This window comes from Empidonax traillii, unplaced genomic scaffold, assembly GCF_003031625.1.
Source record: "Empidonax traillii isolate 1590-97213 ecotype Southwest subspecies unplaced genomic scaffold, ASM303162v1 scaffold46:size3806547, whole genome shotgun sequence".
Classification (NCBI taxonomy): Eukaryota; Metazoa; Chordata; class Aves; order Passeriformes; family Tyrannidae; genus Empidonax; species Empidonax traillii.
In genome coordinates, this window is record NW_020955239.1 from 3,143,844 (window position 1) to 3,170,247 (window position 26,404).

Genomic DNA, 26,404 nt, shown 5'->3' on the forward strand with positions numbered 1-26,404 from the left:
GTGTGGGTGTAGCCATGTAGCTGTGAGCATGGGATTTTGCTGGGAGAGAGTAAATGTGTCAAGAAAACATGGGTGATGTGATAAAAACCTCTTCATATGAGACTGAGAGTGCTCAGTAGTCAAAAATGGCCACAGTAATTCTGGAGGTGTTCCCGTTGGTGTGGCAGGGCTTTGTGTGACTGTGTCTAGCAAGACTGTCTCTTGGAGGTGTATGTACTGTGGATATGAATGTTTAGAGATGTCTCTCTGAAGAGGCTCATCCTGAGAGAAGATGTGCAACAATGTGTGTATACAGGAGCGTGAATGTGTACAGGGGGTGTGTGTGCCTGGGGGTTATGTTTGCATGAGGTGACAGAGCTGGGAGCCACGCAGGCAGCCTGGCTCCTCTGCTGAGACCTTCATGCTAATGAAACAATGAGGAGAGCAGTACAGTCTGTGCTCATCCTCAGAGCAGTGTGTCACAACAGGGAACTCTTTGTGTAACATGAAACTCTTTAGCTCTTTCTACTGTGGCAGTGCCTGAGGTCAGGAGACCTTTGCAGGGTGTCAGTACCTACATGGTGGCTTTTGAAAGTGCAAGCTATGCGGGGCCTTGCTTTCCCTGCTTTCCACTGCAGCATGTGGGTCTGACCAGTGCATAGGTGAAGATATGTTCCCACACCTGTACTTCAACCCCACAAGGCAGCAAAACATGGAGTATGCCAGAGGCTCAGCAGTTTGGCTAGTTGCCCCCTACTCATTACAGTATCAAGCATTTATATATCCCCTTACAGTATTTTCTGATTCCATAATGCTAGTGGGATTTGAATGCAGATAATGTTTCTAATCTTGACAATCCTCTTGGCTCAGGACCTTGGGTCAGAGGCAACTGTAATCTAAGAACACAGCCCCTCCTCCTCCTACTCCTCCTCTGCATGCCTTTAAATTCATATTGCTTGAAGTCTTGGCCAGCCAGAGGCCTTGCCTTTGTGTCAGCTTCTATAGTGAGTAATTTAGCTTCAACAACTGCACAGGGAGATAGAGAGCAGAAACTGCCCTGCAAGAACTGGATCTTACCGATCATGCAATCCCTGAGACAGAGCAGGAGCTTTGAGCAAGCAGAGTTGGCTGAGAGGATGAGCAAAGAGCCCAGTATCTTGTAAGCTCACATCTCATGCACATTTTACATCCATCCTCTCATGTGCATGAAGCCTTTGCAATGCATACTTTCTAACCACAGGATCACAAGCTGTGTCCTGCACAGCCTTGGGAAAAAGAGGTGTGAGTTTGGGAGCATACCTCCTTTCTCCCACATCTCTCAGGTAACAGGCATACTTGAATTTAGGTAAGCGTGAGGGAGTGCACGACTCTCTGGGATGTGCGAGAGGTGCCAGCCCAAAGTGAAGCTTGAGTGCCACCAAGTAAGCAAGAACCACCTCATCTTGTATGGTGTCAGCAGTAACAGGCACTCTGAATAATGGGTGTGGAAAGACACAACTCCCTGCTGAACATCTCAGCTTCACACCCACTGTACCTATCCGAACTTAGGTGTGACTCTGGGAAGCTTTTGAGATTTAAGAAGTTGCATAGGGTCAGTCTGAAATCCTAGGTTGTACAGCAGCAGATATGTCACTGTCTGCCTGACCATGCTACTGCTGCAGCTACAGACAACACTGATTGTGCCAAACTTTGAATTTAGTGTCAGTTTGGCTGCTATAAATGGCAGACAAAATTCAGCAGAGAGGGTTTACAAATGGGGGTGGGAGGGGTGGCTGTCTCAGCATGGTCAGTTTTCTTTATGAAGTGGCATTCTGGCATTCTAGCCTGTATTTTCTTCCCACTTCTGTAGCACCTGCCTGGAACTCCCACAGACAGGTCTTTCTTAGCTGCTCAGGCTGGGAGACAGGTGTCTGAGGCATTTGGGTGTCAGAAAGACAAGATAAAAAAACTTCTCTTAAGCACAGGGAGCTTTCTGTTTCCCTATCTAGCAGTGGACGAAGAACAAAACTCCAGCAATGCAAGATGAGCAACAAGGGATGATGAGGAAATGTTCCACAAGCAATCTACACTTCTCTACTACTCTTTTTAAAGTTGCAGTTGATGTTGATGGTCAGAAACTGATTGATGAAATGATGATGATTTTATATCCCAAAATGTTGGGGTTTTATTTTCAGAAACAGTAGGAAGAGATGGCAAGTGTCTAGGGTATTTCCCCAAAGTCTTGAATCTTATGCAGGACTCATGCCTTCACACTATAGTTGGCTTCTCTGTTTTTTAAGCCAGTGGAGTTTCTTGGAGAGCAGAGGGGGTTATTTCTCCTTCCTGATGCTATGCTGTGTCCTCTAGCATTCCCTTGCATAACACACTAGTAATGTTTCAGGTTCTTGCATAATTCAGGCCAGTAAATTAGAAGTCCCGAAGTATTGTGATGATCAAAGAGCAGGGCCAGAAGCCTGCTAAGCAGTTGCCACTAAAGAAGTCAATCTGCTGGCAGTGAGGACTGAAGGAAAATAGTATTTCCCACCTTCCCATACATTTCCACCACCTGAGTTGTCTAGAGAGGTTGAACCTCCGTATATGGAACACCCAAAGATTAGTCCCTCAGAGGTGGCTTTCTCAGGTAATGCTCCAAAAACGCTGCCTTGGAGCTTTAGTTGCTGCACAGCCACTCAGCACAGTTAGAAGTACAATGTGCTCTTTGGCTGCCTCGCTAAAGGTTTCACATAGTTGGGGCAGTATTTTTATCTGCTGCTGGCATCCCTAATTTTAGCGAGCTGTAAGCCAAAGCACAGCCCCCTCAGCCATGAACTAACCGAGGCTAATACCTGTGCCACCAAGCACCCATGGGTGCAGGGGCCACCTGCTGCTGCTCCCAGCCAGTCCTCACTGGCACTACATCACAGATGTTTTGCCAACTCAGCTCTGCAGCTCGTACGCCAAGGGCAGACGGGACGTGCGTGTGTGCACGCATGTGCTGCCCCAGGCTGTGGGGTTTGGGATTGGGCTGGGGGCACACCCCGCTAACCTCCCCTTTGGCAAAGGGAGACTGAAGGTGCAATTTGGGGGCTGTCCCTGACAAAAGTGAGGCTGTTGCTGTCTTATTGTCTTTCTGGCCTCAGAAAGGCTGCTTTGGAACTGACGAGTGGATGGGGCTGTGAAGCCCGTGCAGGGCACAAGCTGGTTCCTTTCAGTAGGTGCTGGAGGAGGGAAGCATGTTTGGTATTGAGTCCATTCACCTACGCAGACCACTGCCCATGTCATTCCTACGCCTCCAGCTCCCAGGAACAAGCCAGATTTCTCCAGTTTCTGACCAAGTGGGTGTAAGCTAGCACCTCTGAAATCCCAGAGAGTCCAGGATGCTGTAGGTGAGAGCTGGGAGCTCCAGTCCTGCATCTGCAGGAAGGATTAGTGAGGCAGGGCCCTGGGGGAACAGAGGGGTCCTTGAGGCAGGAAAACCTTTTACCCAAGGAGTGAGTAGAGAGAAATAAGAACTGAGGAAAGCTTTAAATATACACAGCCCTTTTTGTACAGGGTTTGAGATGTCAGAGGTCTGCTAGCTGACGGCAGTCTGTCTCCTGCCAGGGCTGGACAGGGTTCCCAGAAAAACATATCATGTACAGCAGCTGGCCTTCACCAGAGCTGCGTCAGAGAGCACACAGGAATGAGCACCATCAGCAGTGCTCAAGAGGGAGCACTGACCCTCCCCGGGCGCCGGGGAGGGGAGGAGCAACTACCTGGGAATTGAGTTCTTCATCGTTGCTGCTTGCTCTATTTCCTTGGGCAAGTTTTTTTTCCTCATGTATGTAGGTAAATCCCAGTGTGCAAAGGCAAAAAAAGAAAAGAACTTGGACCTTGCTAGGCCTCTCCTAGGCCATGGATTTCTTGCCTGGGTGCCTGTTATTTAGAGATAGAGGCTGCAGAAGGATATCTTTGGTCATCAGACCCATAATCGTGTCATTCAATCTCTGTCACAAAGCGGTCAATGTCCATTTAAAACTGGTTAGACTGTTCTCCCCTTGAGCCTTCCTCCTCTGGTGATTAGGGACTTTGTAGTTCCAGACTTGTTTTATTCTTAGACCATTTGTCCCTAGGCTTTGAGTTTAAATAGCTCTTCTCTCTCCCGGGTGTTTAAAGAGAATTATCATACCCCCTTTCCATTCTCCCCACAAATGATACTCAGGCATGAAGGAAGGGCAGTCACAGGCTTTGATTAGTTTAGTTTTAGATGAAGGGCACTGGCAGACCAACTTCTGGAGTAAGGTCAGGGTGGGCGAGCATGGCATGGCCAACCATACCCAGTCTGCCCCGCGGAGCAACAGCTGCTCCAGCCTGCAGACAGGATCCTGAGAAATGTCAAGGTCCGGGGTGGAGAATGATGAAATGATATCTACAGACACCACACACATGCACTGAGTAGGCAAGTATGAGCTCAAGCTAGCCCTCGGGACAGGCAAAGGAAGAAATTCACCATTGTGAGAGTGATGAGACACAGAAACAGGTTGCCCAGAGATGCTGTGGATGCCCCATTCTTGGAAATGTTCGAGGCCAGGTTGAATGGGGCTTTGAGCAACCTGGTGTGGGAAGTGACACCTGGTCTAGTGGAAGGTGTCCCTGCCCCTGGGCAGGAGGGATGGAACTAGATGATCTCTAAGGTCCCTTCAAATCCAAACCATCCTGTGTTTCTGTGAAAGGCACCTCATTGTACAAGAGTGAGACTCTGCCCCCTGGGAACCAGCCCAGCAGAAAGGTGCTGGGAAACCTTGCTGGCACTTTTTGGGAAAGATGAATAGCATGGCAGGATGGCCAATACCAGAAATGATGGACTTTTCAACAATTTCCCTCAATTGCATTTCTGAAGGGAGGAGTGACTCAGATGGAGCCTCCATGCCTCAAGGTTTTGCATGGAAATGGTCTCAAAGTGCACCAGGGGAAGTTTAGATTGAATGTTAGGAAAATAATAATATTAGGAAAAATTTCTTCACTAAAGGGGTGGTCAAGCCCTGGGACTGGCTGCTCTGGAAAGTGGTGGAGTCACCATCCCTGGAAGTATTTAAAAGACATGTAGATGTGGCACTCAGGGTTATGGTTTCGTGGTGGGCTTGGCAGTGCTGGGTTAATGGTTGGACTCGATAATCTTAGAGATTTTTTCCAATCTAAATGAATCTATGACTCTATGGCACCTACAGAGGTTGTCTGCAACAGCTGGACAGTGATAAGAGCTCATTACTTCAAGACCAAGGAAGCCTGCAAAGACTAAGCAGACTTGGCCTTGCATTCTGTGAGCAAACCAAACCCAAGATCATAGGGGTCTGCCATGTCTCCAGGGGACATTTGTATTCTTTAGATCCTGGGATTATAGCTGCTCTCTTCTCTAAGATCTGATGTCAGTACAATCCTCTCTCCAATCATAATTTAGCAGATGAGAGAAGTGCCTTTCAAAGCACAGTTAAGGCTTTGAAAGTGGTCTCATGCTAAATATTGCTCATGCAGACAGTCCAAACTCACTATGGGAACTGACAGAGGGACTTCAAAGAAAGAAACATGGCAATGATAGGTAATGCAGCCTTGGAAATTATTTCTGCCACTGCCATACAGAAAGATCAAGTAACATAGTTGTCCCTAGATGTCAGTGTGCCCATCTGTGAAACAGGGAGCTTTCTGTAACTTGTTTTTGTGACTGGCATATCAGTAAGTGAAATCCTCATGGGTGCTGTTGCTAAAAATCAGTGTTGTGCTGGCTGTTGATGTGTTGAGACCTACTTACATGGCTTCAAAGGGCAAAGTAATCGGTGCACACTTTTTTCTTTTCCTTCCTTCCTTATTTTTTGCATTAGCTTATAGTGGAAGCTACTTCTTTAGTAGCCACATACCTCTTCTCTTACCACTGATCAGATTAGTTTTTGCTAGGGCAGTTCTCCATGAACTTTCAGTCGGGGGTCACTGTTGCCCTGAAGAGACTAAAATATCTGTGCTTGATGAGCCTCTCTTTTTTAAGGATATTACACATGCACACAGATGGCAAGGGAAGAATGACAGTGGAGCCAAGACTGAGTAAGTTTCAGCAGAGGAAAGAGCTTCACAAGTGCAAAAGGAAAGCCCCTAACCCCACTGCTTGTTATTCTTGCTACATGATTCCCTAGAGACGGGCTGGCCCACTGGAAGGCAAAACTCCCTATTTAGGAGATTCAGAGATGAGGAGAAGGGAGAAGGTCTGAGAAATGGTGGTATGAGACAGGGTGAAGTATGTTAGGGGAGATACAGAGAAGGAAAGCAGAACTGGTATTTCTCAGCTTCACTGCTTTGATCTTTTCCTCTCTTGACCCTTCATCATTAAAACTGAGACCCTTGAGGACAAGTAGCTTTTCTCTTACTTTCCTGGTAAATAATTATTGTGATTACTTGGCTGTTTTGTCTGCTTCTTCAGTGTGCTCACCTCATGAAGTGTGCAGAGCTATTGTAAAAATCACCACAGACTAGGAATAGGTACTGTTTGCTCTGGGACTGCCTGGTTCAACCTCTGCACCGCCCTATATGGAGGATTTACCCCACTCAAGATGCAGGTGCTCTCCAGTAGCCTGTGGAGCAGAGTGGAGTCATAGGAGAACGGCAAGTAAAGGAGAAGAGTCCTTTAACCTGAGCTATGAAACAGCCTGTGCTCATGATCTCTCTGCCCTGGGTTGTCTTAGAGCAATCCTTCTCCAACCCTTTTCCAACCTAGACAGAAAACAGTAAGCATCTCCAATCATTGCTTTGGCTATTATTCTGATAGATTAATCTGACAGTCCTTAGCTTTCCCACTGGGACTTCAGGGACTATCCCTGGAGCTGTTGTCATGCACAAAGGATGACAGAGCAGCTTCTTTTGCTCCCGGGGGGCTCAGCTGTCCCTGGATCCTGTCCTCACCAGGTTGCACCCAGCAGTGTAGGTGGCAAGAGCTCTCAGGACTGCTCCATGATGGTTTCCGACTTAGAAAGGCACCCTGGGCTGCGTGGGAATCTGGTGATGGTTCCCAGTGCACCTGGGTGCAGGGAACTGAAAATCCCATGTGCTGTGCCAACTGTAATATCAGCCTGATGACATCATCCCTTTTCTGGTGATAGTGAGTGTGGACCCTGAGCTTTGGACAGTGTCAGTCAGTCCTGCATGCTGGTCTTTTGTTTTGGAAAGGAAATATTTCCTATCATATCACTTCTCAATCAGCTGTTCACAGTTATAGTCCTTAAATAAGTGCTTAACTTTACTTATGTGCTGTCACGTTTTCAGTTTTATTTCTTAAGTATATGAGAGCCTTGTGATTCTTTTGTCTCTCCCCTGAGGTCTGTCTGTCAGCTGCCTCCCCTAATAACTTTATTGGCTATTGGCCCTTTTGAACCAAATTTTCCAGAGACAGTGATCGCATACGTAATAAAGCTATTGCAAGTTTTGTGAAGAGCAGGGACTTGGAAGAGAAGCGGCTGAAGTGCCCTGAAAGAAGGAAATGTTGCCACAAGAGGTCAAGCCCCATAAAACACCAAAGGACCCAGTTAAGAGAGAGCCTCACATGCTCCTCACTCCTGGAGAGGCCCCAGTCAGATCTTGTTACTGACGAGCTACGTATTTCAAGGAAACCGTGCTGCATCTCTCCTGCTCTTTTCTTGGTGTCTCAGATAATTCTTCAGGTCTTTGTTCTTTGGGATTACTCATTTCTTATAAGGTGCAGGTGGGAGAAACAGAAAGGGTGAACTCTTTGGGGGTTTTCTGGACTTAACATTCATTAAGCCCATTTGCTTGTGTGTGCCCACCTACACATGTACATCAGGCAATATGATGTAACAACCCTTAACCACCCAGCTCAGACCTTTGCTTGGCTCCACACCTCCCTGTGTGTCAGATGGAAGCTCCTATTTATTCCTAATGATGGAGACCAGTGCCACTGTATGAAAGCAGGACTAAGGACATGATGTTTTCCAAGCTGTGGAAGCAGCATGTCTCATTGTAAAACAACAGGAAAATCGTCAGTACAGTAAGATGGAAAAACATAAGGTGCTCCAGAAAGGAGCATCTTACCATAGGCAGCGCCCTACACTGAGAGCCTTCCAAGCCAACTGTCAGGGAATAGTCAGAGCTGGAGTATTTATGTCTTAAATACTTCATTTTAGGTGTAAAGGACCTTCAGCACTCAAAGCCCTGAACCCTCTACTGAAATTAGATATGTAAAGCCTTCCTGAGTGAACTTTTCCCAGGTTTGGCTGGAACAAGAGCCCTGTCACTGCTCCTGTGCCCACAGAGCAGCTCACTACTCCGAGTATATGCTCAAATTACACGAGAGATGGGTTCAGTTGCAAACTGCTTCCAGGGATACTGATCCCAGGCAGCTCATCTCACAGGTGAACATAACCAAGGAGCCACTGCAGCCATTTCTTTCCTTCTCCCTACGCTGGTGAACATGCAATGAAGTTCAACAGCTGGATGAGCTCTGGCAGGGAAAATTGAAAATTAACCCTGTGGCACATTGTGGTTTGCGGTGAGGGGATTGAATGATGTCACAAGAAAGAGCAGATTACAACCTGGCTTGCCCACTCCTTTCCTGAGTGCTTCCATGATTGAGTTAGTACAGAAACTGGGAGCACAAACACCATGCTGGGCTGCGTCCTGTGCAGGATAGGACATATCCTATCTTCTCTGTTGCCTTGTGAGACCCTCTCCCCATCTGATTCCCTTGGCTGACAAAGGCAAGGAAATGTTCAGTCTGCAGATTGCTCTATACTTGGGCTGTCAGACTGCTGCTGTGGCAGTTTCCAGTCCAGGGGAGGGAGTGTGAAACTGTGAGACATGCACTGAATCAGCATTGCAAGTGCTTGGGAAATTTTGAGGTCAAAGCCACAAGTGCCAGCTGATGCGTGGCACAGTTAGCTGGTAGATGAGCACTAGGGGACTGAAGCACTACAATTGTGTAAAGTCTCCTGTGTATGTAATCCTCAGTCTCTTGCCCAAGGTCACATAAGAAGTCCATGGCAGAGAGGCAGTCGGAAAACAAATAAATCATGAGAGTCCTAAGCTCATGTTATCAACTGCTGAATCCAATCCTGAAAAACAAAAGTTTTAAGCCAGACTGTATTGCATCCATCGCACTCTTGATAGGTCTGATTGCTACCACCAGTTTAGGTGTCATGGGGACTCAAACTGGTAGTAGACAACAGACCACAGAATCATAGAAACAGAATGGTTTGAGTTTGAAAGTATCTTAATCTGTTTCCAACCTCCCTGCCACAGACAGGGACACCTTTCACTAGACCAGGTTCCCAAGCACCCCATTCAACCTGGCTTGAATACTTCCAGGGATGGGACATGCTTCTGTCAGGTTTCTATAAATATGTCCCTAGTAACAGTTTGCCACCTATCGAGCACAAAATAGCTACCCTATTAAACAACAATGTGATTACACTACCAACAATACTCATTTCGGCTGGAGTTCTAGCATCATTTTTTTCCTTTCTCTGCCAAATGTTATTTGATCATTCACCTGCGGAAAGTAACTGTTGACTGACAGGTAACTAAAACCTTGTTAGTTTTTGAATCTTTCTTTCAGGCAGTCATGAGGCTTGCTGAGGAGGTCAGCAGATCTGGAACTTGACACTGGACTTTTTTGGGTCTGAGTCTTCAGCAAGCGCATTTTCTAATTTGCATTAGCTATACTTCTAGGGATGCAACACATTTTCTCTCTGGGTCTGATAAATGAAGCTTAAGTGTCTCTTCTGCAATTCATACTTTCTTTCCAAATGTGTCTTAGTTAAGAGGGAATATTTGCAGGCCCCTGGTAGGAAACAGGCACCTAACAATCCAGGTTTGCAGCTGTATGATTCCCTAAATTACAGCTACACTACAAGGAAAATGCTACTAGTCTACATTGTAATTTTTACCATGATTTATTTTACTGAGGATTCTTTCACCAAAGAATTAACAACATTCTTTTTCTAGCACAAAAGTGAATGGTTGCATTAACAGGCAGCTATAGACTGATTCCAAGCAGGCAACTAAGTGTCGGAAAAATAAAAAGGGATTTAATGCTGCACCAATGGGGAGATTTTGAGATGGGGAGCTAGGACGCCTGTTTGCTGCACAGCTTGATAAGACTTCTTGGCAGATTTCTCCTAGTGGGATAAAAAGTGGGACCGAGTCCAGAATACAAGTGGGATACTGGCTTGCACAGAACAAGGAAGGATCAAAAAATTTCAAGCTATGTACCCAGGTTTGTGCTGAGATTTGAGAAAGCTCAGCTGAGCTGAGTTCATGTTGCTGAGGTTCACAAGGTTACTCGCTATTGCCTGGGTTTCTGACACACAATCCAGAAAGATTATTTCCCAGCAAACAACCAAGAAGAGCACAAAAGAGGCTTTTTTTTCTGGGCTTTGCAGAATTCAGGCAGCAGCTAACTCAAATCCAAGTAAACAAACACAAACTTTTGGGTGCTCAACCTCCCCTGCATGAGACTATTTGACTGTCCTGTCCTGTGGTTCCTCTCCATGGCTCTGACCAGAGCTGTGATATCGATCCCGACTGGGACATGCAGCAGCACTTACCTCCAGAACCATCTCTGTCATCTGGAACTGCTTTTGGGAGACCTTGTCAGAACTCACAGGCTCATGGAAGAGCAGGCAGAGCATGTCATACTTCTTCAGGGCCTGCTTGTAGTTCTTCTCGTTCAGGTCGATCACTCGGTCTTTCCCATCGTAAGTGGGGAAGTTCAGTCCCTCTTCTGCCTTGCAGCAGAAAAGCAGGTAAAAACCTGCCAGGATCCAGCAAGTTGCCTTCATAGGGGTGCCCTTGGAGTGCAGCAAAGGGTGGGTAAATGTCCCCTCTCTTTCTTGATTTGGGAAGAGGGGGAGACCAAGGCTTCAGGTGAAGTTTGAACTGAGTTTCTCTTTCTGCTGCCTTCCTGGTGATCAGCCCAAACACTGCAAGGCTGGTGGGGAGCAGCAAACTTTGCTGTCCTGGACTCACAACAAAGAGAGAGACAGACAGGAGAAGCTGTGAGGCCAAGCCCTGGATACCTTACATAGCTGTGTCCAGCTCCCGTGTCATTAGGAACTCCATTTTTAGGAAGCAGTTGTTTCAGGCTAAAAATAAACCCTGCAATGAATAAAAAGGACAGATATGACACCATTGAGGGACTTGCTGGCACTCTGCATCATCTGAGAGTGAGGGAATGAGCAAGAGGGAGGGAGTAGAAGATGTCAGTCCTGGGAATATGCAGGCAGGGTTTGTGAAGGGACAGACCTCACTTATACAGGGAACCAAGGCACACACTTGTCCTACTAGGGCTTGACAAAAATAGAAGGTATTTACTGCAATGTTTAATAAGTGTATCTCTCTTTGCATCCCTTTGGGCATCACAGTGATTAGGCTTTTGATAACAGATCTCGGGTTAAACAGTTTCAGAGCCTCATCTGCACCACTAGAGGAAAAGTCCTGTTTCCTCAGCAGCAAAGGAGGTGAGCACTCCTGGGACTCCCTCCTCCTCCTGCCTGGGGCACCCCATAGCTGCTGCCTGACATTCAAGCTGTTTTCTGAAGCACATTCTCTGCTGCCAGGGCAGCAGGAGAATTGCTGCCCCTTGGATCTGCCCCTTCCCTCAAAGCAGAGGGAAGCTTGTGTTGCGACCTCCCGTGCCCACAGCAGCCACCAAGCCCCACACATTGCTGGCAAGTGGTTAAAACCTAATTGTACTAAGGGGGATGAAGGGTGGGAGGCGTGTGCCCAGGCACATCCAGGACAGGAGGCAGGGCTCTCCTCAAGAGGATGGTCAGATGCCACCATCACCACCAACCTTCCTTTCTGTTGTACTGGAGTGGGTTTTTCACGCAACCCTGTTGCATTTCTATTGCAAGCTGTTCTGCATATTCCTTCCTCTTCATGTCCCGGGAATGGCGATCGGTTCCCCCTTCCCTGGGAGCTTGACACCAGCTGCTGCTTTGCTGTTTCACCTGCACAAGGCTGCTGGGGCAGAGCGGTTCCGTGGCACAGCCTCTCAGCTATTCCCCTCCTCTGACCAGGGTGTCACCTCTGCCCCATGACTGGCAGCGACAGGCAGGTGGAGGCAGGCCAGCTGGCCACAGGCCAGCACCGGGGCTGGTGTGGATCCGCTGGAGAAGGCATGCTGAGGGGCTGGCAGAGAAGAGCTTGATAGAGGGCATGGCTCCCTCCCCCTGCCAAAGTGATGTGCAGACAAGTGGCCTTATCGGGCCTCCTCCTTGCATGCTGCCCCACCACAGCCTTGCTCCATCCACACCGGGAAAGGGGTGACATCTCTTCTTGGTGCAGCTGTTCCCATTTAATTGTATGTCTGGGATTATTTCAATATTTGGGGCAAAAGGTGAGCATTACTTAGCTATTACAGAATCAAAGAATCAAATGGCTGAAAAAGACCAATAAGGTGATTGAGATCAACTATTAACCCAACACTTCCAAGTCCACCACTAACCCATGTCCCTAAGCATCACATCTACACATCTTTTAAATACCTTCAGGGATGGTGACTAGAATGTTTCTCTGAGCAGATTATACTCATCTCCTGGGTGATTTAGGAGCACACATACCCCTCAGCTTTCACTTTCAACCTGAACAGCCCACAACATACTAACTGAAACTCTGTGGGCAACAGTTTTCAAATCTGTCTTGTTTCCAAAGCCTCCTTTTAGTTTTGCTCATGCTTTTCCAGAAGTTCAATGTTTGCTGGCAACTTAAAGTACTAATGATGAAACCCGAGGAATCAGGGTAAAAGCCAAAGGCAGACAGCCTCCAAAATACACTTCCTGCAGAGGCACCCTTCAAGGCAGTCATTTTTAGAGGGAGATGTGACAAATCTTGATAAATCTGATTGCTTTTAGTGGGAGACACAAGACTTGTGTCACAGTGGGTGGCAATGGCTGGCTAGGGTTATGATGAATGTTTAGGATGTAAAACACGGAACCAAATTTGTGGGATGACTAGGCATACATTAGGCTGGTTGGTTGCCTTTGAAGGACCCCATGCATGCAGGTGCAGGAGCAGGCTTCTGCTGGCATCACAATATGTTTTAAAGCAGGCACATATCAGACAGGACTGCAAAAATGAAACATTCACAGCTACTTCAAAAATTGGCTTATGATGTTCCTGACCTCCTTTATTCTTGCAGAACTTGAGGAATTGCTCCACTTTCATATAGCTTAAGCTATTTTTGAGGCACCTTTTAATTTGCCTAAAAATAGATACAATCAAATCTTCATTTTCTCTCTTTTCTAGAGAAGAAAAATGCTTTCTATTCACAAAAATTGTTGCCTCATTAGCCCCAGATACATCTAGTTTATCTGCTTGTGGCAGGAGTAGCAAAAATCTGTGGTTGTTAGGCTTCAGCTTTGTGTCAAAGGGAATTCCTCCAGCAGACTGACACTGGGTGTCATGGCCACCATCTCTTTGTGTCTCTGCTTAGGAACTTGGTGGTACTGCTAGGGCTAAATCTAGTGGACATTTTCTGTGGTCTTCTAGCTCTAACTGCGTTTAATACGAAATTCAAGACATCTAATTCACCAAGTCAGAAGTAAGGATGAATTCCTCAAAATCTGAACAACTGCCTCAATCACCTGAAATTCTTAACTCCAGTAAGCTTCAGCCAAAGTCGGTGTTCTCCTTGCAGCCCTGCCGATACAGGTCTGAAATCTTGGATTCACGTGTTTTGGGATGTTCAGAACAGCAGTTAAATACTTAAATCTGAACAGCACTACTTTGTTTTATTCCCGGGGGAACAGTAGAGCTGGGACCGAAGAAGATGCTCCCCCAACCTGACAAATGCCCTAAGTGTTGTGTCTTTATCTTCATCATCTCTCTGTGTGCCAATAGCAGCACACTGAAATGTGCCCATCTCAGCCCCAGAAGTAAATCTCCTTGGAAGTTCAAAGCTTGTCCATCAACTCTCAGATAGCGTTTTAAATTTGGAATTTTTGAGCACGCTCACAGTCAAGAAAAGTCCAGCGTGCAGATCTCATGCATTTGGGCAACCTGAGTTTTATTGAAGGTCCTTTTCTACCAGACAGTGATATAAGGTTTCTTTTTGTGTCAGATCTTCTCCCATGGGGTAGGAGCAACAGCAGTTCCCCATGGGAGGGAATGATGAGGGGAACAAAGAAATTTCACAGATTTTTCTGTGAAATCTTGGATTTTGCACTCACCAGTTCACTATAAATACTGTGCTATCTTTCTGCATAGTCCAGTGTCTTCCTGATCCCATTTAGCTGCCTGTGATTGCAGCACACCTGTTTCTGTGGGCAGCGTCATCCAAGGGAACAACAGGGGCCTCACTGTATCCCGGGACACTTGCCTTTCAGCTCAGATAGCTCATTTCCTGATAAAGCTGGCATCTGTTAGTCTCTGATATAAGATGATTGCAAGGCTCAGCCTCCCAACTCTGACTATTTAACCACTGACTCCTTCATTCATTCTGTTACTGCATCACTTAGTCCTGCCTCAAGAAACCAGTATAATACTTTTCCCCATCTAACCATCCCTGAAAGCTTTCTGAGAAATGAACTGGTAAAGCTCAGGGCCTGTTCACCTGGGGTGGTGCCCACGTTGTTCAAACAACCTTCAGAATTGGCCCTGAAATTTCAAGCAGAGAAAGAGATAATTAAGAGGAAAAGCTTGCTGTTAGGTTATCCACTATTCTAGGCTCTTTGGGCTCATTCATTGAGCAAAATCCTGGCTCTGGGGATTTAGGTCACAAAAGCACCCCTGACATCCACTTAAGTAGGATTTTACTTTGTTTCTTCAAATTTTGTGAGGATAGGTAGCCAGCAACAGCGCTCAAAACAGTACAATCTCAGCCCTTCAAATCAGACTTCCAAAAATGCTGAGTGGGGATGTAGGATAAATAAAAATTTTCTTCTTGTTGATTTTTTTTCTGACTTGTATTATAAATTAAGGATATATACTTTCTGCTCCTCCCTCCTGGCTGCTCTCTCACCTTCATTGTCCTTTCTGTCTTAAACAGTAAAAGATGTCCCCATTCACCACTGATCCAAATGCTTTAGTGAGCCTTTTTTCCAGGGCTTCAGGATTTAAGGTTCTGCTTCAGCTAATCTCTTTTCAAGCTTCTAAGACCTTGTATGTTTTGCAAGATAGGAATATTCGGAAAATATGCCTTTTTCCACCAGCTAGCCGAGCAAGGTCACATCTAGTAGCAACTTGCAGTATACTGCTGTCATCGGGGTGGGAGCCTCAGAAACACACTGAACCTCTCCAAAGAGACCAAGGGGATCACTATCATCCTGAGAAAAGCTCTGCAGTGTGAGAAAACCCAGTTCTTTCTCCCTTCCCTTCAGCCCTGAAAGGTGACAAGTCCTTCATGGTGCTTCACATTGCCTGTACTCCAACGCAGTCATGCCAGTGATGCCAAGTACAAGGCAGAGAAACTGCATAATTGGCACTCCTGCCCTTTTTTTCCTGTTACAAACTGCCAGAGACCTTTTCAGCACCTGAAAACAATTTGTGTATTTTGATTGAGGTGTCCTGAGACGTGCTGTGTGATAAGAGGATGCTATAAACCTTTTCTATTTTACAACACACAGACATTGGTTTTGATGAGGAAAATCAAACACAGCACAGACAAATGCACTTATATGAAATTATTAAAACGTTGTAAAGGGAAGGCCAACAAGATGACTCAGGTGTCCTGACTCACTCTCAGCTACACTGATGTTTCAAAAAAATACTGTCTTTTTTAGACATCATGTCCTCCAGTGCAAAGTTACTCTGTGCCACCTCATGGGCATCATTGCACCTCTGTGTTTGGGAGCTGGTCTGGCACCTGTGACTTATACAGGTCAAAAAGTACTTTAGAAGATCAGAAACAGGACTCTCCCAGAAGGATTTGGATGGTTACCTCCTAATGAGCTAATAATCCTTATACAGTAAGAAAGGATTTAACTAAGATATCACTGTGGCCAAATGGAAACAGGCCTATCCCCATGTATGGAAATGGGTGGGAAAGGAAGAAATAAATTGAAAATAAAAAGCATTAGGAGAAATTCTGGAAGGAGACAAGGCTGCTGCTTCATGCAGAGTTCTGACAAGGGACATCTGAGGGCAATCTGTTGTGGTGGCTGGGAGACCCATCAGGTGGACTGGAAAAGGTGGGAGGTAGTTTGCAGCAGGACACAGAGGCAGAGACCTGCTTACCCCCCTGTGGGGTAGGGTTTGTGGGAGCAGGGTACTACTTATTCACAGGTAACTCACTCTGGAATGGATGGAGGCACTCCCTGGGGGGCTTCCTGCAGGTAGCAGTGGGATAGGAGAATTTTCTGCGTGTGACAGTCATCTTTGCTTTGCTGATAATGACAATGAGTCGAGGTCCTCCAGCTGTGATCCAGAACTATTCCAGTCTCACTGCACAAAGCAGCCCATGCAGGGACCCAGCCATGCTGCTTCCTGCAGCGGCTCCTGCTCACCTCTTCTGAAGGACCTGCAAGCAAGAAGGGGTCTAACATGCATCTGTTTCTGAGGTTTTCAACCTTTTTTTGATGTATGAGCTCCTAAAATCATACTGGTGTCATTGCAGATCCCTGCACAGCAATTTAAAGCTGACTGATGAGAAGTTTTTAGGTTTTTTTTTGTTCCCCACCCCCCTCCAATAACTCTAATGCACCCTCCTTCAGAAAAACTCCAGGAAAAAAACCACAAAATGTCATTGCCACCCCCACCCTGTTTTATGTCACCTTCCTCTGCTGTCACAACTAAAGAGTTAAATCAGTTGCCCCTGAAACAGGAGCATAATCTGTTTGGTGGAAAGGTGTGGACAGCTGTCTCAGGAGGGACAGGAAGTGGCTTGTGGGTAGGAGATGGATGTTTAAGTTTTCCACAGTCACAGGCTTCCCACACGGTTCTGGAAAAATCTTTCCATGTCTCAGTACTCCATTGGAACTGTGCCAGTGTGGTCCAGGGATGGTATGATGCTGCAAGGTTCTTAGACACCAGACTGATAGGGATTAATGCTTTAGGGAGGCAGGGAGCCTGGACCAGCTCTGGGCTCTTGGCATGCTGGAGAGCTGGAGAAGGGGATGCAACTGTGGCTGACCATATTTTTGGGAGAGCTTGTTCAGAGACCAGATTGGGTATATTCCTGTGAGAGACGCTGAGATCTCTGTGAAATCCCAGTGATCCACAACCAAGGCCTAAGATGGTGCGAAAGTGTGACCTAAAGATGGTTCCCTGAGATATGAGGTGTGACTGGTGACGAACGAGCTCTGGCCCAGGTACCTCAGGAATTACCAATAATATCATAATAATACAATTATTACTAATAAGGTAAAAGAAATAAAATACATGCAGTATGTTCCCTTTTGGAAAACCTTAGGGCACATACAGTCTGGCCATTTCCATCACTCCCCTGCCTTTTTCTTGGAGGAGATGGGGTTATTGGACTCCTGCCTAGCTTTGACCATGATTGGTATGTCCTAGCACATGTCTGTGTCTCTGCCTGCACGCACCCTTGCACGCACTAACCACCACCGCTGCTTCCACACACCCGTCCGGGGACAGGGTCTAAAAGGATCCTGCACCAGGCAGGGTGGTGGACAGGTCTGGGGTGACACTTATACCTCGGGTTTCTCCAAGCCATGATAGCACTGGCGTATTTAATGACATCTTGATGATTGGAGGGGTGTTTAATTTAGTGGCGTGGTGCCTGATGCTGCTGACGGAGCTGTTCCCAGCAGATTTACACCTGTTGCAGTGGAGTGGCAGCTCAGCTCTCCTTTGCTCCTGGCATCCTGTGTGGCCCCTTAAAACCTTCCCCCTCCTCTGCCTGGACTATGAGGCCAGTTGGGGTGCAGCTGGCAGGCTGGGAAGCACTGGGGTAAACTCACCAGGAACCTCATTCCTTTTGGATGATGAGCCAGACAAGCTTAGTGTGCTCCTTAATTAAAGGAGACAGAGAGGATTTGCTGCTCTTGAATTTCCGCTCCATTTTTACATCCTTCTTCTCTAACTGGGTTTTGTGAAGTCTAGCATAGCCCAAAGTCTCTCTAAAAAGTTTATTGGTACCTGTTAGGCCCTTGCATTTCTGGGGTAAATGGCTTTCCAGGCAGTACTGATGTCTTACAGACAATCCTTTATGCATGCACTGGGTGTGTTGCTTTTTTTTTTTTTTTTTTTTTTTTTTAATTTTTAATGCCAGGTGCATTTTTAATTCAAATTCTTCTATGTGAATAAGCCCTACTGGCAACAAACTCACCGTGTGTATCTAAGGTACAGTTACACAGTCCTCCCAAGAATTCAGAAGTAATGACTCAGGTATCCCCTTCCCTTGGATTGTCAAGTCAGCCTAGAAACTTGAAGATCTGTGAAGGATCTTGCTTGTGATATCTTTCTCTGGCATGGCAGCTTCAGGGTGTCTGTGTTCAAGCTTTCACTTTCAACCACAAAAGAAAGAAAAGCACTTCTATTTGAAAATTGAAAAAAAAGCGCCTCCATTAAAATGCCTTGGTTTGAAAATGGATGCTGAAATATTTGAGTAATAGCACAAAAACTGCCATGAAGAGCCATAGAATGATCTGAAAATCACAAACAATATGATGATACAGTGGAAGGTAGCAAAGAGGTGGAGACTTCACCTCACCTAACTCCTTAGGAGGGGCTGAAAATTGCTGTTGAAGCTGATGATGGGAAGAAGCATACCATAGAATCACAGAGTCATAGAACAGCTTGGATTGCAAGAGACTTTAAAGATCACCTAGTTCCAAGCCTCCCAGCGTGGGCAGGGACACCTTCCACTAGATCAGATTGCTCAGAGCCCCATCCAACCTGGCCTTGAACACTTCCAGAGATGGAGTATCCACAACTTCCCTGGGCAACCTGTTCCAGCACCTCAACACTCTCACAGTAAATATTTTCTTTCTAATATCTAATCTAAATCTACTCTCTTTCAGCTTAAAGCTATTATCCTTTTTCCTATCACTACACGTCGTAAAAATTCTCTGACTTGCTGAAAAATTGTCTTTGCTTTTACTGAAAATGAGCCACTACCCACAATTCCTGCAACTAGCAGATTTTGGGTGGAGGAAACATGTTGCAGCTCCTTTTGAGTCTTTTTGTCCCTCTCTTTAGAAATGGCCACCTATACTTGAAGAAACATTGGCTTGTCTTGATGAAGAGTCACCTCATCCTGGGACAGAGCACTGGCCCATTGGCCATCTCTGCTGTGGGAGGCTGCAGAGTGGAGACTGAGGCGGCACCTGGATAGGCTGAATGCTCAGGGGAAACCTGCTAGAAGGAAGATACCTCAGCAGCAGCCTCCTGCACCAGCTCTGTCCTGAGATAGAAATTAAAAATCCCACCACACCTGGAAACAAGTAGCCAACACTTTACCGGAGGAAAAAGCAGTAGCTGTGTCTCTCCAAGCCTGGGACCAGCAGTGTGTTGTGCCAGAGCAGGGTTCGTTTTTTCTTTCTAACTGGAGGTTTCTAGCTAAGCACCACCTGGCAGCACCCCTGAGCTGCAGCCTGGATCACGGCTTCCATAAAGAGCTGCTGGGTTCACTCATATTTATAACACTTGCCCCTGCTGTGGAGTGCCAGTTTGCAGAGGTCAGCTCTCCCCTGGGAGCAGGGAGTCATTCCACAGGGTGTGCTCCTGTTTCCATCCCCACCTGCCAATGGGCTTCTCACCCTCTGGCAGGTGGGACCCGGGAGTGGCCAGGTGGGGGGCATGGCAGAACAGTCCAAGGGGTAAAGGGCACAGGGAAATAGGGTGCAAAGGAGATACAGTACCTGCTTTCTAGTGTAAACTCTAGGAAGTAGGTGTGTGGCTTTCTCTAGTGCTGCAGGGAAAGTGGGAACCACTACATCCCTCTGGGAGACAGGCTGCCTGCAGGCAGGTGAGGAGTTTTCTTCTTCAGGTGCATTTCGGTTGGCACTGTGGGTAAGCAGGTTCTCAAAATCTAGGGCCTGACTCCAGCTTGGACCCTTCTCCCCTGAGTTCATCAAAGATGACTTTTGACTGACTTGTACAGCTGCCAGCTGTACAACATGGTACACTCCAAATGGAGTTGTAGAAAAGAGAAGATTAGACCACCAGATGCCAGCCTGTGGCCAACATTCAGACATTCCTCACGGCTTGGCAGCGAGAGCATATTATGACATTGCTCTCAATAGGTCCCTTACTGAGTGCCATGGTTCTAATGCAGGCTGAAGAACCCCAAATGGGGAGTATTTTGGTGTGCAGGAGACAGAAGCCACCTTGGAGGATGTGACAGGTTTTAGGTAAGAAGTCGGGCTGTACGCTGCTGATGTTCTTCATTTTCATCCGTCTCAGAGCACGTGCGTGGTGTCAGGGACCAGTGCTGCCAGCTCGGCTCTTCCACCTCGGGAGCAGCACGTCACAGCTGTGTGCAGCACCCTCATGCTGACGGCTGCAACTAAGCTCCTACAAAGCTCCCCGGATTAGCAGGTGTGGATATACAGGGCAGGGATGGAGTAATTTGAGCTGGAGTAGTTAGTGCAGTCAGGCAAATGTCATATGTAAAAAGAGGATCTAAAATGATCTAGCACAGCAGTTTGTGCTCAGTTCTTACTGGCCAGTAGCAGGAAACTAAGGTAGCTTTATTTTAGTAAATATAACTGATCCCTGTTCTTTCTTGGTCAATATATTTTTCTTGCCTTTTTTTTTTCTTCCTTTTTTTTTCTTTTTTCCCTTCCTGTGTTTCTATGTAGAGTTTTTTTCCTTTCTTTCCATTTCAGTCTAGTACAGAGGGAAAGATTCCCAGGAGGATTACAGAGCTTTCATTATGCTATCTGGGATGCTTTGACAAAGACACAAATGCCTGCCTTACCATAAAGTGGTGTTTTCTGCACTACTTATATTACTGTTTTGTCTGAGTTAAAGCCTGCAGATTTATGAACACAATGCCCTTTTAAAGACCAGTTTCAGGCTACAGTCATTTCAGGATCATTACTTCATTTGCAAGTAGCAGATTTTTGGGGTTTTAAACAGGCAATTAGATATTTAAGGCTAGTCTTGTGAAGATGTGAAACGTATATTTTTTGCTGCTCCTAGAGTTTGTTCTGATTACTGTTTGTCCAGATTAGACCCACAGAGCAGATATTTAGGAAGCTAAATGAATCAGGACAGGGCCTGATTCAGTGATGCATTCAATATTTTTCAAATCTGATGAAGACCCCAAATACTTAATACTTAAGTAAGCCCTTTTGACTTCCATGTGTTGTGATCATACACAGAACTATGTGGCTGAACAGCACCATTTATCCTGACAGTGTACATGCAAATAACAGCACCTGCCCAAAAGGGGAAGACTGCCCAACAATCATCTCAGGCAGACTTTCAATTACATTAATTGAAGTGCTAATTGAAAAATATCCAGCTAAAATTCTCCAGTGGCAGAAAGCACAGATCCTGCAATATCTGTCCTGCAAGGACTTTAAAAGTGTGTTTTAATTTGACAGAATTGGTTTGATAAAAAAGTGAAACATTTCTTTTGACTTTTTAAATTGTGATATTTTTATCCAAAATTCCCCTCCTGCACCTAACCCATTGCTCAGATGAGAGCCTGGAGACCACTGCTTGAGTATCAGGCCCTAACATGCACACACACACACACACACACACACACATACATATTTACTGGAAGCATTGTTAAGGAAAGTTGGGGAGCCTGGTACTCAGGGAGAGGGTGCAGGAGCAGCCAAACCTGTCCAGAGTTGTCCAGTCCTGAGAGACTTCACTTATTAAACTTTAGTGAACCAAATACTATGACCAGCTGCTGTCTTAAGCTACCCAGTGACAGTAGCTTGGCTTTTTTTTTGCCTGTAAATTACTGGACACACATGGGGAATTTATCAGCATAAGTAAAATCAGGAAGCAGCACTCCATCCATCTCCCCACTGACACTGACAGTCTATGAGATGTTGACCTTCTCTAAAGTCTGGATAGACTTGAACCTAGGAAAAGCACTTAGGCTTGTGCTCTATTTTGCATCCCCTTAGGTCTGCCCTTGTGCTAGAAGTTAAGTATGTGGGTCACTGTTTTCCTGGATCAGAGCCTAACTCCTGAAGGTCCTTTAAGATTTAGCTAGATAGAGCTTCTTAAACTAAAATTATGCACTTAATATATAGGGATTCTGCTGTCTTTTCTGTTAGTGGCTGATTTGTGCTGAGGAGGCTGGGCTGTTCAGAAGTATGCATCCAGCCATCAACAGTTTCCACAACCTATCAACGATTAACATGTTAGTAATTTCTAAATTACTAACAAAGCCTTTTCTGGAGTGCTTTTTTGTAGCTGATCAAGACTGTCCCTCTTTCCAGACCCAGTACCCTCCTTCAGAGGTCTAAATTAGGGTCCAAACTCCTGAAGCCCAAAAATTACTTTGCTTAAGCTGGGAGTTGTCAGAAGACTGAGAACAGCTGCTGCAGGATGACGAGGTTATCAGACTGAGCTGGTGGCTTGAGTCTTCTTGGTGGTGAAATATAGTCCCCTCTGTTACATGCATGGTGGTGTGTCCACCATGGCAGGAGACAGGGACTGATCTCTCCATCTTCTCTCACGCAGGCCAAGGAGGCAACCATGACTTGGAATCATAGAATCACAGAATATTTTGGGTTGGAAAGGACTTTAAATATCATCTAGTTCTAGAGTTTTGAGAACTGTCTTACTTGGGGTATCTTTCACTGGCATGGCACCTTCAGGGTGCCTGTGCTCAAGCTTTTACCTTCAGTCACGAGAGAGAGAAAAGCTTCTCTGCGAAAAGCACCTCTGTTTGAAGATGGAAACTGAAATGTTTGGGTAATAGCATGAAACATGCCATGAAGAGACACAAAAGGATCTGAAAGTCACCAACTATATAATGATATGGTGGAAGGTTGCAAAAAAGGTGAAGACCTTGCTTTCTTTGCTCCTTAGGGATGTCTGAAAACTGAGGTTGAAGTTGATCGTGGGAAGAAGCGTGCCATGGTACCGCAGAGTCATAGAATAGTTTGGGTTGCAAACGACTTTAAAGATCACCTAGTTCCAAGCCTCCCATCATCGCAGGGAAAACCTTCCACTAGATCGGGCTGCACACCTGGAGGGATGGGGGATCCACAGCTGCTCTGAGCAACCTGTTCCAAAGTCGTGTGTTTTTTTGAGATCCTCAGCTTTCCCTCAGCTTTAGATATTTGTCCAACCCGTGCCGTTTCCCTCCCCCCCCCCGCCCCCCTCCCTGCTCTATTCCCGCCGCCCGAGGGCCCGGCCCCGCAGCCCCAGCGCTCCCAGTCCGTCCCCAGCCCGCGGCCACCGCCCACCGGGGAAGCGCCGCCGCTACCGCCGATGGCCGCCAGGTGGCGCCGCCGCCACGCGTGTGGCTGCCGGGAGGGATCGCGGGGGGACACGGGGACACGGGCACAGCCCTGCTCCCAGACACCGGGCACAGCCCTGCTCCCAGACACCAGGGACAACCGTGCTCCCAGACACCGGGCACAGCCCTGCTCCCAGACACCAGGGACAGCCCGCCGTGGGCAGGGACAACAGGGAAACCCACACCTGATGTCGCATCTGCCAGTGCTGTGGCCTCTGCCCGCTCAGCGCCTCCTGACCCCCTTCTACACCGCAGCCCCGCTCAGAGCGCGGGTCCGGCTGCAGAAGGACCTTCTTGTTTCGCTGGGTGGTGCCAGCAGTGCCCTTGTGGCCAAGAAGGGCAGCGGTATCCTGGGGTACGTTAGGAGGAGCATTGCCAGCAGCTCAAGGGAAGTCATCCTGCCCTGGTGAGGCCGCATCTGGAGGGCTGTGCCTAGTTCTGGACTCCTCAGAACAAGAGAGACATGGAGATCATGGAGCAGGTCTGGCAGGTGCCAGCAAAGACGATTAGGAGACTGAAACATCTCATTTCTGAGGAATGGCTGAGAGAGTTAGGCCTGTTCAGTCTTGAGAAGACAGAGAAAGGACCTTATCAAGTATTTGAATATCTGAAGGGAGGATGTCAAGAGCATGGAGCCAAACTTGGTAGTGCCCAGCAACAGGACAAGAGGCAGAAACCTGAATATGAGAAAGAACTTCTTTGTTGTATGAGTGACCAAACAGTGGTACAAATTGCCCAGAGAGGTTATGGAGTCTCCTACCACAGAGATATTAAAGAACTCTCTGGACACAATCCTGTGCAATGCGCTCAAGGATGACCCTATTTGAGCAGGGAGGTTGGATGATATGATCTCAACATGTCCCTTCCAGCCTTACCCTTCTGTGATGTGTTGTTTTCACAATGCCCAGGTCTGGGCTCCAGAGTGTTGTATTGTCTAGTAATCCCTCTTCACTGCCCCACAGGCAGTGTTTGCACAGATGAAAATGTGAGAAGGAATGGCTGGGAATCAGAGGACTTGTAGGTAACTGATAGTGTGAAATTCAGGTTTTGGCTTTCCATTTTTAAAACCTTAGCTCCCCCTGGCCCCAGCAGTTGCACAGGGCAGCTTTTGAAGTCATGATCCGTGGTAGGGTCTTAAAGGGTCATAAACCAAACTGTAAAAAAGCTCACCCCCTCCCAATCAAATAAGAGCCTTATTTATGTAAATTAAATCTTGTGATTTAAAGACGGTCATGTAATTTTGACAGCTAGGATTTTTGAACAGGTAGAGATGGGTTTGCTGTATTTTTAAGGTATGATAAACCTTTCTCCCAAGGTTGAATGCTGCAGCGAGGCACACTCCCAGCTTTCGCATAGTGGGATGTTGTGCGCTCTTCCAGCACTGATGGAAACAAGATTACGTGGCCAGTTGGACTCGGGTTTAGCCTATTCTGTTGGGCCCACGCTTCACACGAATTCAGACAGCCTGGCATCACTCCCCCTTTTTGTAGACCGGAGAGAGGAGCCGGTCAGAGCGCACGGCAGCAGCGAGGAGCAGCGGGGTCTCCAGGCAGCGCTGGCGGGCACAGATGGCGTTATTTCCCCCCGAGGGCCGCGGGGTGCCCGCAGCGATGCTGGTGTGCGGCTGAGCAGGGCGCTGGGATTTGCATGTGCCCTTTGCACGCCAGGCGCCGGCGATTTGAATGACAATGGGGCAAGGGGCAGGTTAGGTGGAAAGATATTTCTCTGTCTGCATGGGCTGGTGCTGGCAGCTGCAGTCCAGCAGCCATCCTCGCCTCCCCTATCAATATCCTCTCCCCTGAGCTGGAAGGACTAAGGGATAATTTAGTCTTTATGCTAGTTTGGACTTTGCCTGATTACCAGCTGAGCCTGATTACACAGGCCTTGTCGTCCCTTCTGGGAAATAATCCAGACAGCACGGAGTGGCCATGGCTCCTCCTGCCAGTACAGCCACTGCTGATTTCATTTTGGATTGCAAGATGGGCAGCTTGTTCTCTCTGCTGTCCTCCCTGTGCACCCACCATCTGGGACCAAAGGACCTAGTTTTTCTTGAGGACCATAAATTATATTCACTTGCAAGGCTTGAATACAAACACACAGAGTCAGCTGTTGGGGAGCTGAGCTCTTGTGACTACTGATGACATAGATCTGGGTCCTGGAGCAAGGAACACAGTGGAGCCCATCTTCAGGTGGACCTCTTTACCCATTCCAGTTTCCCTTTTCTTTCACAGTTTGGCACTTCAGCCCCAGTATGTGCCAACCTGTGACACAGCTGTAGTGGGTGCATTGGGTATACCTGTAACTGGGGGCAAGAGTGAGCTGTCAGGTAGAAACTGGTCCAAGCAGCAAAGCTGAAGATCTGCTCATGCTGAACATCCCAGTTTCAGCTGTTCAGTGAGAACAGAGCAAGTGGCAGGCCAGGCAGCATTGAAGTACTGGGAACTGGCAGCAGCTAGGAGTTGTAGTCCAGCAGCCAGCCCGTCCTCCCCCATCAGTTGCCACTTAGGAGCATTTGGATCAGCCAGACACAAGATTCAGACCTCCATCCATATCCACAGTTCTACAGAGTTCAGAGGACAGGAAGTTTTGGCTTTGGACTTGTGCAATTTTCAGAGCTAATGAACATATGGTGTTTTACTTGCTGTCTTCAGGCCCGCTGTATAAGCTGTGATCCAAATTTTAAACACCATAGATGAATAAGGATGGTCATGGTCCTGCAATGATTTGGGCAGGACTTATGTGTGGAGACGGAGGGACATAATGAAAAACTAGATCCAGGACCAGTTTAAAAAGACCCTTGCCCAGCTGCAGTTATCTCAACTGTGTTTCACAGAGGAGTTATCCCAACTTCTGAAGCTCAGTGAAAACACTTGACCCTTGACTTGAACTGAGACCTCTGATTATTGATCCCAGGAAAACTTAGGAGAGAGGGCAGTTGCATTCTGCCTGCAGCAATTCTGGCCTCTGAATAGCTCCTCCTGTTTTTAGGAACTGTCACACTGAACTTTCTCTTCATCCTCTCTACATTGTCTCCACCGCCTGTGTATGATGAGGACTGTGTGAGGGTTTGGC

General features: G+C 47.0%; 1 protein-coding gene across 1 annotated transcript in view; it reads right to left on the minus strand.

Annotated features, from left to right (window-relative positions):
• Positions 1-10,961, minus strand: part of CASQ2 (calsequestrin 2) — a 30,858-nt gene extending 19,897 nt beyond the window's left edge. The window contains exon 1 of the mRNA XM_027878884.1: positions 10,539-10,961. Coding sequence (XP_027734685.1) covers positions 10,539-10,772 — 234 coding nt within the window. The 5' untranslated portion in view covers positions 10,773-10,961. The remainder of the gene's footprint in view (positions 1-10,538) is intronic.
• Between the last annotated feature and the right edge of the window lie 15,443 nt (positions 10,962-26,404).